Source organism: Phyllobates terribilis, unplaced genomic scaffold (genome assembly GCF_046119375.1).
Source record: "Phyllobates terribilis strain yellow unplaced genomic scaffold, ASM4611937v1 Scaffold_1__5_contigs__length_1240528914, whole genome shotgun sequence".
NCBI classification, from domain to species: Eukaryota; Metazoa; Chordata; class Amphibia; order Anura; family Dendrobatidae; genus Phyllobates; species Phyllobates terribilis.
Genome location: NW_027362761.1, coordinates 1,233,589,225 through 1,233,603,404, shown reverse-complemented (window position 1 = coordinate 1,233,603,404; position 14,180 = coordinate 1,233,589,225). Strand labels below are relative to the sequence as shown.

The 14,180-nt window shown below is 55.3% G+C and overlaps 1 protein-coding gene across 1 annotated transcript in view; it reads right to left on the bottom strand.

Annotated features, from left to right (window-relative positions):
* The window catches only part of LOC141164722 (rho-related BTB domain-containing protein 2-like), a 33,645-nt gene extending 28,899 nt beyond the window's left edge, over window positions 1–4,746 (bottom strand). The window contains exons 1-3 of the mRNA XM_073650236.1: window positions 4,569–4,746; window positions 2,722–2,923; window positions 2,498–2,601 (exon numbers count right to left, since the gene is read on the bottom strand). Of these exons, the coding sequence (XP_073506337.1) occupies window positions 2,498–2,601; window positions 2,722–2,913 (296 nt within the window). The 5' untranslated portion in view covers window positions 2,914–2,923; window positions 4,569–4,746. The remainder of the gene's footprint in view (window positions 1–2,497; window positions 2,602–2,721; window positions 2,924–4,568) is intronic.
* Between the last annotated feature and the right edge of the window lie 9,434 nt (window positions 4,747–14,180).

Below are 14,180 nucleotides of genomic sequence, written 5' to 3'. Positions count from 1 at the left end.
GTGTGGATACCACCCCTCACACCTGCTAAAATCTCCATACATTCACAACCCTCCGCTCAGATTCATATGCATCTCCTGAAGCCCTCCCTGTGAGCGCGGCCGTCTCCACCGCGCGACAAGACAACGTGTGGCTACCACCCCTCAAACATTTACAAATCTCCATCTACACCCGACCCTCCTCTCACATCTACCTCCTCCATGTACCCAGCACAAGGCGGTCGTCTCCTACCATGGCCGGTACACAGTATACAATGCTGTACAGTGGACGAGTCTGATAAGTAATCACCACAGTCCTCGACAGTAGATACCCACAGGAAGCCATGACCCAAGTCAGAACGTGACTGAGGAAGCCACAGTGTCCTGCGCGGTGCAGGTGTCAGTACAGCATTGTGTGGGGCTCATGCAATATGACGAACTATAGGTGCTGGTAGGAGGAGCTGTGTCTATGGTGGGGTCCGGAGAGGAGTCACCTCCTGGAGAAAACAAACAAACTTCAAGCACTTCACAAAGTCAGAACTTTATCGACACCAGGGAGGGTGTGATACATAGGTCACTTCACATCACACCCTGCAGAGTCACCCCCATACACCACACCCGGCGAGGCCACCAGCTTGTACAGTGGCTTGTGAAAGTATTAGCCCCCCCCCATCCTTGGCTTTTTACACACAGGTTGCAATGTATTTTTGTCGTCATCCGATTTGTGTGTGATGCATCAGCACTAAATAGTCTAAAAGGTGGAGAAGTGAAATACAGGCAAGAATTACTGCTTTTGCGACTAAGCCCCTAAAAATTTCTGGTGCAAGCAATTACCTTCATAAGTCACACGCTTAGTGACAGGACGTCCCGCAGTGTGCAACCTAATGTCACATGTCTGTCACTATACACACTTTACCTTTTCTGAAAGGCCACAGAGCCTGCAACACCATTAACAAGAGGCACCACTAACCAAACACCACCGAAGACCGAGGAGATCTGCAAACACCACCGCGAAGACCGAGGAGATCTGCAAACACCACCGCGAAGACCGAGGAGATCTGCAAACACCACCGCGAAGACCGAGGAGATCTGCAAACACCACCGCGAAGACCGAGGAGATCTGCAAACACCACCGCGAAGACCGAGGAGATCTGCAAACACCACCGCGAAGACCGAGGAGATCTGCAAACACCACCGCGAAGACCGAGGAGATCTGCAAACACCACCACGAAGACCGAGGAGATCTCGAAACAAGTCAGGCACAAAGTTGTTGAGAAGTACAAGTCAGAGTTGGGTTATAAAGTAATCTCCCGGAGATCTATCAAATCCATTATCATCATATGGAAAGAACAAGGTACCACTACAAACCTGCCAAGAGCAGACTGCCCACCAAAACTCTCAGCCTGGGCAAGGAGGGCATTAATCAGAGACAGGCAGCACAGAGACCAAAGGTAACCCTGAAGGAGCTGCAGAGTTTCCAAGCAGAGACGGGAGTATCTGTCCATACGACCACAAAAAGCTCCATAGAGGTGGTCTTTACGAAAGAGTGTCCAGAAAAAATAAAAGCCATTTTTCCGTTTAATCAGGGTTTTAAGGGAGTCTCTAACCTCGGTTTTGATTATAGATATTAAATCCATGGCAAAAGTGGGGGTTTCTTCTGATATGCTCTTTTGATTACACCCAGGGCAGAGTCTCTAGGTGCATGTGCTGGGTAGATTAACCCCACACAGCGCACATTCTTTGTTTTTGTTTGGCGCTACATTTCGTGGGCCTTCCCGTAGATGGAGGCTGGATCAGTTCACATGATCGCTCTCTCCTGGAGGTGGAGGACTAATGACCTGCCCTGTTCCTCTGGCCGGCCTTGGTGCCGCTTATCCACACTATTGATCAGGAGCAGCAGTCGGATAACAAGTGCAGGCACCGCCATTCCGTGGCTGCCCCTCCATTTTATATCTAAGGGACGCCATTCCACCACCAGTCCGACCCTCCCCCGGATATCCGGGTCAAACGGTGGAAATGTCACAGCCCAGACCTTAGCTCATAGAGACTTATCCCAAGCGAATTGCAGCTGTAACTGCCGCAAAAGGAGGCTCCACAAAGTACTGACTTTAGTGGGGTGAATAGTTATGCACACTGAAGTTTTCAGTTATTTTGTCCTATTTGTTGTTCGCTTCACAATAAGAAGAAAACAAATGTTCACAATTGTCGGCATGTTCTCTACATGGACTGATGAAAATCCTCAAAAAAACAGTGAAATCCCAGGTTGTGATGTAGCAAAGCACGAAACATGCGAAGGGGGTGAATACTTTTGCAAGCCACTGTATATATACTTTACACAGCTGCCATCATCAGAGAAGCCCCCCTCTTTTTTGCAATCTGCTTACCATCGCACCATGCTTTCCTCACCCACCATGCCTCCATCTTCTGCTCTCTTGTCGGACCGCGCTCCCCCACATTCTCCTCCCGTGCTCTGCTCTCCTGAACCCCTGCATGAGAGTGGGAGCCCATAAAAGCTTCTCACCTTCCATAGGCAAAACGTCTGTCCTTGTGGTGGTCTCCAAATGTGTCCCACAGGCGTAGGGAGATGCTGACCTCGTCCACCACATCACGGGAACGCTCCAGAACCTGCAGGCGATAGAACGGGACTATGTGATGACACCCATCATTAACTCTTGGTAGGATGCCATATGATCCACCACTAGTTTAGGCAACCCCTCCGCCCAGCCTTCCTCCACTGCCACCTACTTCTTGGCAAACTCTGTACTGGTCAATGGCCCACACCGTGGGGACGTGGGTGGCGAGGAGCTGGTACTGGGTGAGCGTGGCGTTGCAGGCTCGAGCACAGATCAGTCTGGTCTTCCCCACGGCGTTGTCTCCCACTACCACACATTTAATAGTTTCCACATTAGGCCGCTCATAATCCAGGTCAGTATCCATGAAGATGAGTCTGCGGAGAGATGAAGAGTTACACATGTACCCGGGAGGCTGAGGACCCCTAAGCTGCTCTACTGGAGGCCTACAAGAGCGCCCAAGTCTTCTTCTGGATCACACGTGGCCCGGCGCTCCCATGAATTGTCAGTGGCGGCGGTCTGCCAGCTCGGTGCGTTAGCTCCGGGTCTATCTCAGAATGGAGGATGTGAGGAGCCGGCACAGAAGATCTGGCTCCACCGATTCTGCAAGTCTGGTGCGCCGGAGACCGGATGAGGCCACCTGTCAGAGGAGGAGCCGGACGCCACAGTGGTGGGAGACTACTGAGAGGTGGATTGGGGGACCCCTGGATGTCGGCCACTGCTTCCGGTGACTTCTTTGGAAAAGCTTGGGTTATAATTATACCCGTAATGGGGGCTTTGGTTGCCACTAATGTGAGGGGGCGGGAGATGGATGCGTTTCCCACAGTCAGAAAGGTTGGGGACCACCATCATAGGGGGGGGGGGGGGGGGGAGCAACCAGACGCCCCCCCCCCCCCGGACAAACGGGGAAAGCGATCAGAACCCCCCCACCGGACAAGCGGGGAAAGCGACCAGACGCCCACCCTGGACAAGCGGGGAAAGCGACCAGACGCCCCCTACTCCGGGGAAGAGGAGGCGCCTCTTTTACACGTGCCCGGCTCCTCCTCCCCCGGGGGCCCCCTGTACACGTGCCCGGCTCCTCCTCCCCCGGGGGCCCCCTGTACACGTGCCCGGCTCCTCCTCCCCCGGGGGCCCCCTGTACACGTGCCCGGCTCCTCCTCCCCCGGGGGCCCCCTGTACACGTGCCCGGCTCCTCCTCCCCCGGGGGCCCCCTGTACACGTGCCCGGCTCCTCCTCCCCCGGGGGCCCCCTGTACACGTGCCCGGCTCCTCCTCCCCCGGGGGCCCCCTGTACACGTGCCCGGCTCCTCCTCCCCCGGGGGCCCCCTGTACACGTGCCCGGCTCCTCCTCCCCCGGGGGCCCCCTGTACACGTGCCCGGCTCCTCCTCCCCCGGGGGCCCCCTGTACACGTGCCCGGCTCCTCATCCCCCGGGGGCCCCCTGTACACGTGCCCGGCTCCTCCTCCCCCGGGGGCCCCCTGTACACGTGCCCGGCTCCTCCTCCCCCGGGGGCCCCCTGCACACGTGCCCGGCTCCTCCTCCCCCGGGGGCCCCCTGCACACGTGCCCGGCTCCTCCTCCCCCGGGGGCCCCCTGCACACGTGCCCGGCTCCTCCTCCCCCGGGGGCCCCCTGTACACGTGCCCGGCTCCTCCTCCCCCGGGGGCCCCCTGTACACGTGCCCGGCTCCTCCTCCCCCGGGGGCCCCCTGTACACGTGCCCGGCTCCTCCTCCCCCGGGGGCCCCCTGTACACGTGCCCGGCTCCTCCTCCCCCGGGGGCCCCCTGTACACGTGCCCGGCTCCTCCTCCCCCGGGGGCCCCCTGTACACGTGCCCGGCTCCTCCTCCCCCGGGGGCCCCCTGTACACGTGCCCGGCTCCTCCTCCCCGGGGCCCCCTGTACACGTGCCCGGCTCCTCCTCCCCCGGGGGCCCCCTGTACACGTGCCCGGCTCCTCCTCCCCCGGGGGCCCCCTGTACACGTGCCCGGCTCCTCCTCCCCGGGGGCCCCTTGTACACATTCTCGCCTGTATCGGTGCGGCGTCCTCCTCCCGGGGCTCCTGCCGGCTCTTCCGCCGCCTTCCCGTCCGGCCGCTCGCTCTCATCGTCCCCGGGCTCCGGGCTGTGTGTAGCATCCAGCAGCCGCAGCCCCGTTACAATCGACGACCAACCAATCACAGCGTTCCTTTCACGAAGGACGTACCTTCTGCCAATCACAGGACGCCCAGATGACTTATGCCCCGCCCTCCAGCTGCGGATACGCCCTCAAATTAAATGCTAAGGAAAAGCTCCGCCCACCTTCTGACGGAAGCCAATTAGCTGGCGGTAAATTTCTGACAGGACGCCCGGGAGTTTCCTGGCCCCTCCCTCTCCTAACACAATTCTGACGCCACCTTTAAAGTGTTAACTACGCCCACTCACGTGACCTCCGTCTTAAAGGGCCCACGACCCCCTTTTATAGTGTGCTTTACCTGGAGGCGCAGCATTGTGCGGACGGAGTGTGAGGGAGTGGAGAGGGGCGGCACTGCTCTGCTACTGTGGCCGCTATGGGTCACCGCTGCCCGGTGCGTGGCCTGTCTCCTGGTTACTATGGTTACCTCGTTATGTAAACATTACGGTAATGTTATTATATGTGAGCGGTGTGCGAGGAGTGGGGGGCCGTCTGCGGGAGACCGGGGCATCCTGAGGCGCGAGGTGACCCCAGAAGGAGGGGAACATGGCTGCCACACAATCGTCACCGCCAGGCGCCACCCCGGGACCGCAGACGTCACCGCCAGCCGCCACCTCCGGGACCGCAGACGTCACCGCCAGCCGCCACCTCCGGGACCGCAGACGTCACCGCCACCTCCGGGACCGCAGACGTCACCGCCAGCCGCCACCTCCGGGACCGCAGACGTCACCGCCAGCCGCCACCTCCGGGACCGCAGACGTCACCGCCAGCCGCCACCTCCGGGACCGCAGACGTCACCGCCAGCCGCCACCTCCGGGACCGCAGACGTCACCGCCAGCCGCCACCTCCGGGACCGCAGACGTCACCGCCAGCCGCCACCTCCGGGACCGCAGACGTCACCGCCAGCCGCCACCTCCGGGACCGCAGACGTCACCGCCAGCCGCCACCTCCGGGACCGCAGACGTCACCGCCAGCCGCCACCTCCGGGACCGCAGACGTCACCGCCAGCCGCCACCTCCGGGACCGCAGACGTCACCGCCAGCCGCCACCTCCGGGACCGCAGACGTCACCGCCAGCCGCCACCTCCGGGACCGCAGACGTCACCGCCAGCCGCCACCTCCGGGACCGCAGACGTCACCGCCAGCCGCCACCTCCGGGACCGCAGACGTCACCGCCAGCCGCCACCTCCGGGACCGCAGACGTCACCGCCAGCCGCCACCTCCGGGACCGCAGACGTCACCGCCAGCCGCCACCTCCGGGACCGCAGACGTCACCGCCAGCCGCCACCTCCGGGACCGCAGACGTCGCCGCCGCCTCCGGGACCGCAGACGTCGCCGCCAGCCGCCGCCTCCGGGACCGCAGACGTCGCCGCCGCCTCCGGGACCGCAGACGTCGCCGCCAGCCGCCGCCTCCGGGACCGCAGACGTCACCGCCAGCCGCCACCTCCGGGACCGCAGACGTCACCGCCAGCCGCCACCTCCGGGACCGCAGACGTCACCGCCAGGCGCCACCCCGGGACCGCAGACGTCGCCGCCAGCCGCCGCCTCCGGGACCCCAGACGTCGCCGCCAGCCGCCGCCTCCGGGACCCCAGACGTCGCCGCCAGCCGCCGCCTCCGGGACCGCAGACGTCGCCACCAGCCGCCGCCTCCGGGACCGCAGACGTCGCCGCCGCCTCCGGGACCGCAGACGTCGCCGCCAGCCGCCGCCTCCGGGACCGCAGACGTCGCCGCCAGCCGCCGCCTCCGGGACCGCAGACGTCGCCGCCTCCGGGACCGCAGACATCACCGCCAGCCGCCAGCCTGGCGTCACTGGGACCGCAGACGTCACCGCCAGCCGCCACCTCCGGGACCGCAGACGTCACCGCCAGCCGCCACCTCCGGGACCGCAGACGTCACCGCCAGCCGCCACCTCCGGGACCGCAGACGTCACCGCCAGCCGCCACCTCCGGGACCGCAGACGTCACCGCCAGGCGCCACCCCGGGACCGCAGACGTCGCCGCCAGCCGCCGCCTCCGGGACCCCAGACGTCGCCGCCAGCCGCCGCCTCCGGGACCCCAGACGTCGCCGCCAGCCGCCGCCTCCGGGACCGCAGACGTCGCCACCAGCCGCCGCCTCCGGGACCGCAGACGTCGCCGCCGCCTCCGGGACCGCAGACGTCGCCGCCAGCCGCCGCCTCCGGGACCGCAGACGTCACCGCCAGCCGCCGCCTCCGGGACCGCAGACGTCGCCGCCGCCTCCGGGACCGCAGACGTCGCCGCCAGCCGCCGCCTCCGGGACCCCAGACGTCGCCGCCAGCCGCCGCCTCCGGGACCCCAGACGTCGCCGCCAGCCGCCGCCTCCGGGACCGCAGACGTCGCCACCAGCCGCCGCCTCCGGGACCGCAGACGTCGCCGCCGCCTCCGGGACCGCAGACGTCGCCGCCAGCCGCCGCCTCCGGGACCGCAGACGTCACCGCCAGCCGCCGCCTCCGGGACCGCAGACGTCGCCGCCGCCTCCGGGACCGCAGACGTCGCCGCCAGCCGCCGCCTCCGGGACCGCAGACGTCACCGCCAGCCGCCACCTCCGGGACCGCAGACGTCACCGCCAGCCGCCACCTCCGGGACCGCAGACGTCGCCGCCAGGCGCCACCCCGGGACCGCAGACGTCGCCGCCAGCCGCCGCCTCCGGGACCGCAGACGTCGCCGCCAGGCGCCACCCCGGGACCGCAGACGTCGCCGCCAGCCGCCGCCTCCGGGACCGCAGACGTCGCCGCCTCCGGGACCGCAGACATCACCGCCAGCCGCCAGCCTGGCGTCACTGGGACCGCAGACGTCGCCGCCTCCGGGACCGCAGACGTCACCACCACCCTGGGACCGCAGATGTGACCGCCAGCCGCCACCCCGGGACCGTAGACGTCACCGCCAGCCGCCACCCCGGGACCGTAGACGTCACCGGCAGCCGCCACCCCGGGACCGCAGACGTCACCGGCTGCCACCACCCCGGGACTGCAGACGTCACCGGCTGCCACCACCCCGAGACCGCAGACGTCACCGCTAGCCGCCACCTTGCAAATAGGCACATGTTACCACCCGCCGTCACACCGTGAGGACACGACACCGCCTGCCACCACACTGCGAGGAGACACATCACCGCCACACGAGGAACACAGACTTCACTGCCCGCTGCCACTCGGCAGCATGAGGAACACAGACATTACCGCCCGCCGTCACACCACGAGGAGAGGGACATTAACGCCCGCCGTGACCCCATGATAAGAAACACATTATCGCCACTGCGACACGAGGAACACAGACTTCACCACCCGCCTGCACGTCGTGATGAGGCACGTCACCGCGACACGAGGAACACAAACGTCACCACCTGCTGCCACACCGCGAAGAGACACTTCCCTGCCACCTTGAAGAGAGAGCCGCCACCGCGACACGAGGAACACAGACTCCTGCTGAGGAGAGACGTCACCCCCACCAGGACCAAAGACATCACCGCTGCCACACCGTGAGGAGACGTCACCGCCACTGCAACATGATTAACACAGATGTCACCACAACTGCAAAGAGAGAGACATTACTGCCCTATGCCACATTGGGAAGAGAAACGTTATCACCACCTTGAATAGAGTTATGACCACCCAACACCACACTGGGAAGAGAGACGTGACCGCCACCTCGACACTAAGAAGAGAGATGTCACCACCATCGCAAGGAGAGAGACGTCACCGCTCTATGTCACACTGAGAAGAGACGTCACCGCCACCGTAACACTGGGAAGAGAGACTTTGCCGCTAGAAGACACCTCACCGCCACTAGGAACACTAGAAAGAAAGATGTCACCATATCCATGAGGAGAAATGTCACCGCTCAACGCCGCAGCGGGAAGAGAGACGTCACCACCACTGCGGCACCAGGAAGAGGGAAACATAGAAAGGTAGAGTTGGAAGGGACCTCTAGGGTCATCGTGTACAACCCGGTGCTCAATGCAGATGTGAAGAACCGGGGTCTTCCGTGGGCATATTACTTCTCAGACAACACAGGGTGAGGGTAAAACAGTGTGGCAATACTTTATTGAACCACAAAACGGACAATAAACAGATGGAACAGTCCCAGCGAATACCCAAGATGGTGCAACATTACACAGTTCTCATCCTTCCACTGGCCCACCTGGAATAGAACAGCTGCGACTCTGGGACTTCCAGGGCCAACTACCTAAACCAGTGGCCCCTCGCTTCTGGCGGTCCCCCACAGAGAGAAGGTAGCGGCAAGCTTTGGAAGCTAGCAGTCCATCGAGGAACAAGGCCAGGAGACCCGAGTGTCCCACCCTGGCCTCTCCGAGAGTTTCTGTGAGGCCAAATGACCGGCTGGTCTCAATCTGGCTTCTCCAAATGTCTCCATGGGTTCCAGGTGACCGAAGGGTCCTGCCTGGCAACCCCAAACAACATATCCATGGGGCCAGGTGACTTCATCATCCCAACCTGGTCTCCCAAAATGTATCCATGGGCTCTCTGATGGTCAATGGAGCAGATCCGTATCTTTCCAGTCAGGGCCATATACCCTTAGGCTGGAATCATGTAGAATCCAAATCTGTGTCTCTTTGGATGGAGCTGCCATGCTACCCACCTACTGTCCTGAAGGATGTCTCTCATTCTCCTTGTAAAGTCTTTACGATTCTCTCTTTCAAGTCTGACTGCTACAGAAGCATATCTCCTTTTTAAGTACACATCCACAGGTCAAGGGTTAGGGATGATATCATTTCACAGGGCTCAGGTCTCATTGTTTGTGCATTTAATCAATTTACATAGTTGGTATAAGAGGAGGGGGCTCTTTAAATCAACATCTAGCTGGCTTTTAGTACAATAAGTCATTAGCATATTAACAAACATTGTTTCCAAATGAAGAGAAGTCAACATTCAGTTTTATACAAATAATAGTATGTCCTTCTTGACCAGCCACAGATATACACATACATTTACAAGTCAACACAAAGATAATAGTGTATTTCTCTTGGATTAACAAATCTAAACGTCTGGCTGATTAAGATTATAAGATGTATCGTCACAGCAGGATTCACTAATCATCTCAGACAGATGTCTGTCCAGCTTCTGTTTGAAGACTTCCATTGAAGGAGAACTCACCACCTCTCATGGCCGCCTGTTCCACTCATTGATCTCTCACTGTCAAAAAGTATCTTCTAATATCTAATCTGTATCTTCTCCCTTTCAGTTTCATTCCATTGTTTCTCGTGTTTCCATGTGCAAACGAGAATACGGATGATCCCTCTACAGTTTGACAGCCCTTCAGATATTTGTACACAGCTATTAAGTATCCTCTCAGTCTTCTCTTTTGCAAGCTAAACATTCCCAGATCCTGTCTTTTCAGGAGTGAAGCATTCCAGCACCACACCATATATCCCATATGCTGATCACCAGGCAGTGTCTCAGTATTTATATGCTCTTGTGCTTCTTATGGTGGTGCATATAGCCAAGTCCACACAATGACAAAGATAAGGAAATATTGAAAGGCAGCACTCACCTAATCCTTAGTAAAACAGTCCTTTATTTCTCAGCGATGGGACTCCATAGTGGTCAGCAGGATTACGGGAATGATACACGGGGGAGAAGTGTACGGCCGTTTCTCAACTTTCCGGTGCTTCAGCAGGTGCAAGGACCCGTTGATATTTCCTTATCTTTGTCATTCCCAGATCCTGTAACTGTTCCTCATAGGACATTGTTTGTAGACCGGTCACCATTCTGGCCGCTCGTCTCTGAACTTGCTCCAGCTTCTTCATGTCTTTTTTAAAACGTGGTGCCCAGAACTCAACACAGTATTCCAGATGAGGTCTGACCAAAGAGGAGTAGAGGGGGATAATTACTTCATGTGATCTAGACTCTACGCTTCTGTTAACGCAACCCAGAATTGTGGTTTGCCTTTTTTGCTGCTGCATCACATGGTTGACTCATGTTCAGTCTGTGATACAGTGGGTACGGAAAGTATTCAGACCCCTTTAAATTTTTCACTCGTTTCATTGCAGCCATTTAGTAAATTCTATAAAGTTCATTTTTTTTTCTCATTAAAGTCCACTCTGCACCCCATCTTGACTGAAGAAAAAAAACGAATGTGGAAATTTTTGCAAATTTATTAAAAAAGAAAAACTGAAATATCACATGGTCATAAGTATTCAGACCCTTTGCTCAGTATTGAGTAGAAGCCCCTTTTGAGCTAGTACAGCCATGAGTCTTCTTGGGAATGATGCAACAAGTTTTTCACACCTGGATTTGGGGGTCCTCTGCCATTCTTCCTTGCAGATCCTCTCCAGCTCCGTCAGGTTGGATGGTGAACGTTGGTGGACGGCCATTTTCAAGTCTCTCCAGAGATGCTCAATTGAGTTTAGGTCAGGGCTCTGGCTGGGCCAGTCAAGAATGGTCACAGAGTTGTTCTGAAACCACTCCTTTGTTATTTTAGCTGTGTGCTTAGGGTCAATTGCAACCAGTCGTCCTGTCCCTGCAGCTGAAAACCACCCCCATAGCATGATGCTGCCACCACCATGTTTCACTGTTGGGATTGTATTGGGCAGGTGATGAGCAGTGCCTGGTTTTCTCCACACATACCGCTTAGAATTATCACCAAAAAGTTCTATCTTCGTCTCATCAGACCAGAGAATCTTATTTCTCATAGTCTGGGAGTTCTTCATGTGTTTTTCAGCAAACTGTGCGGGCTTTCATATGTCTTGCACTGAGGAGAGGCTTCCGTCGGGCCACTCTGCCATAAAGGCCCAGCTGGTGGAGGGCTGCAGTGATAGTTGACTTTGTGGAACTTTCTCCCATCTCCCTACTGCATCTCTGGAGCTCAGCCACATTGATCTTGGAGTTCTTCTTTACCTCTCTCACCAAGGCTCTTCTCCCACAATTGCTCAGTTTGGCTGGACGGCCAGGTCTAGGAAGACTTCTGGTGGTCCTAAACTTCTTCCACTTAAGGATTATGGAGGCCACTGTGCTCTTAGGAACCTTGAGTAATGCAGAAATTCTTTTGTGACCTTGGCCAGATCTGTGCCTTGCCACAATTCTGTCTCTGAGCTCCTTGGGCAGTTCCTCTGAGCTCATGATTCTCATTTGGTCTGACATGCACTGTGATCTGTGAGGTCTTATATAGAGAGGTGTGCGCCTTTCCAAATCAAGTCTTATCAGTTTAATTAAACACAGCTGGACTCCAATGAAGGAGTAGAACCATCTCAAGGAGGATCACAAGGAAATGGACAGCATGTGACTTAAATATGAGTGTTTGAGCAAAGGGTCTGAATACTTATCACCATGTGATATTTCAGTTTTTCTTTTTTTAATAAATTTGCAAAAATTTCTACATTTGTTTTTTTTCAGTCAGGATGGGGTGCAGAGTGGACTTTAATGAAAAAAAAATTACTTTTTAGAATTTACCAAATGGCTGCAATGAAACAAAGAGTGAAAAATTTAAAGGGGTCTGAATACTTTCCGTACCCACTGTATATCGGTATACCTAAGTTTTTTTCACACGTGCTGTTGCTTAGCTCTATTCCTCCCATTCTGTATATGCTTTTTTCATTTTTGTTGCCAAGATGTTGAACTTTGCATTTCTCCTTGTTCAAAAACCATTCTGTTAGTTGCTGCCCACAGTTCCAGTCTGTTTAGTTCTTTTTGAATCCTCTCTCTTCTCTGGTATTAGCTATCCCTCCTGGCTTTATGTCCTCAGCAAATGTAATCAATTTACTCTCAATTCCTTCACCTAAATCATTGCATACATGTTGTTTAATAATTTGTTCAAATATCTTTCCTGGTATAGAAGTAAGGCTCACAGGCCTATAGTCCACCTTCTTCCCCTTTTTGAAGTTGGGGACTCTTTCCCAGTCTTCTAGGACTTCTCCTATTTTCCAAGAATTTTCAAAGATTATGGAGAGCGGTTCAATAATTTCCTCTGCTATCTCCTTCAGTACTCTGGGGTGTAATTCATCTGGACCTGGAGACTTGAATTCATTTGTTGGCTAAGTTTTCCCTCACTATCTCTCTGTTTATAGATAGTGTGGATTCTTCTATTCCTTCAATAGTACAGTGAAGATCAATTAATGTTACATATACTTTCTGAGAGGAAACAGATGCAAAATTGGAATTTAATAGTTCGGTCTTCTCAGCATTATTTTTTACCACTTTACCATTTTCATCCTGTAAAAATCCGATAGCATCTTTGACTTTTCTTTTACTTTTGACATATCCCCAAAATCCTTTCTTATTCCTTTTGACATCTCTTGCAAGCCTTAATTCATTATCAGCTTTAGCTAATCTGATGCGTGCCCTACAGGTTCTGCAGACAGCATTATATTCTTTAGCTATTCCTCCCTCTTTCCATTTGATAAATATTTATTTTAAGCATGTTTTTGAGTTCTGTGTTCATCCATCATGGTTTCCTCAAATACCTCCTATTCTTCCCTCCTTTAGGGATTGTTAACGATTGTGCTTTGACAATCTCATTTTTCAAAATTTCCCATCCTTCCTGGACATTTTTGTCCTTAAGGACATCCAGCCATTGGATCCCTCCTATCCTCTTTCTGAGTCCCTGAAAATCTGCCTTTCTGAAATCTAACCTTGAAGTCTGACTCTTCCTCCTCTAGTTATCCAGAATTCTATAATCGCATGATGGCTGTCTTCTCAACCATTACCTCCCTGTTTGAGGATTAGATCCAAGGTAGCAGATTCCCTTGTTCTCTCTTCTACCTTTTCGAAGATTAAGAAAAAACACAAAATTTGAGCTTGGTTTAAGTTGGTATACATACAGCACATAAATGCATGTTTGCAATGGCCATAAATCAGAAACAAACCTACAAGAAGCAAAATGAGCATAAGCCCTGCTGTAAATAAAAAGCAAAAGTGCATTTAAATAAAATAGAGTTCTTTGTAACACTGTTTTTGATCAAAAATAGTATGAAAACTATCCCACCACAGCAAGGTGCACCCATCTTGGATAGTCCTACGCTGTCTAATATTAAAAACCTTACCATGTGTCAAAGTTGACCTCAGTGTGTGAATAAGAGCAGACAAAGGACACATGTCCAGCTCACAGTGACCCAACCTATTGCCCTGCTGGGAGTACAGCCAGTTTACTATCCCGAATGGGATCACCGTGCTGTGGTGGGATGGCATTTATGCTATTTTTGATCAAAAACAGTGTTACTAAGAACGCTATGTTATGTAAATGCACTTTTGCTTTTTATTTACAGCAGGGTTTATGTTCATTTTGCTTCTTCTGTTTTTTTTCTGATCTATGGCCATTGTGAACATGCGTTTATGTGCTGCAAGGTTACCAACTTAAACCGAGCTCAAATTTTGTGTTTTTTCTTTGTATTTTTTGCATTCTGTGCAAGCGAGGGTGTGGCTTCCCTTCCTAGAGCTGGATAATACATTTAAGAAGCTTCCCTTGGCTGGTGTCCACAGTTCAGGACCCGGTCCTTGGCT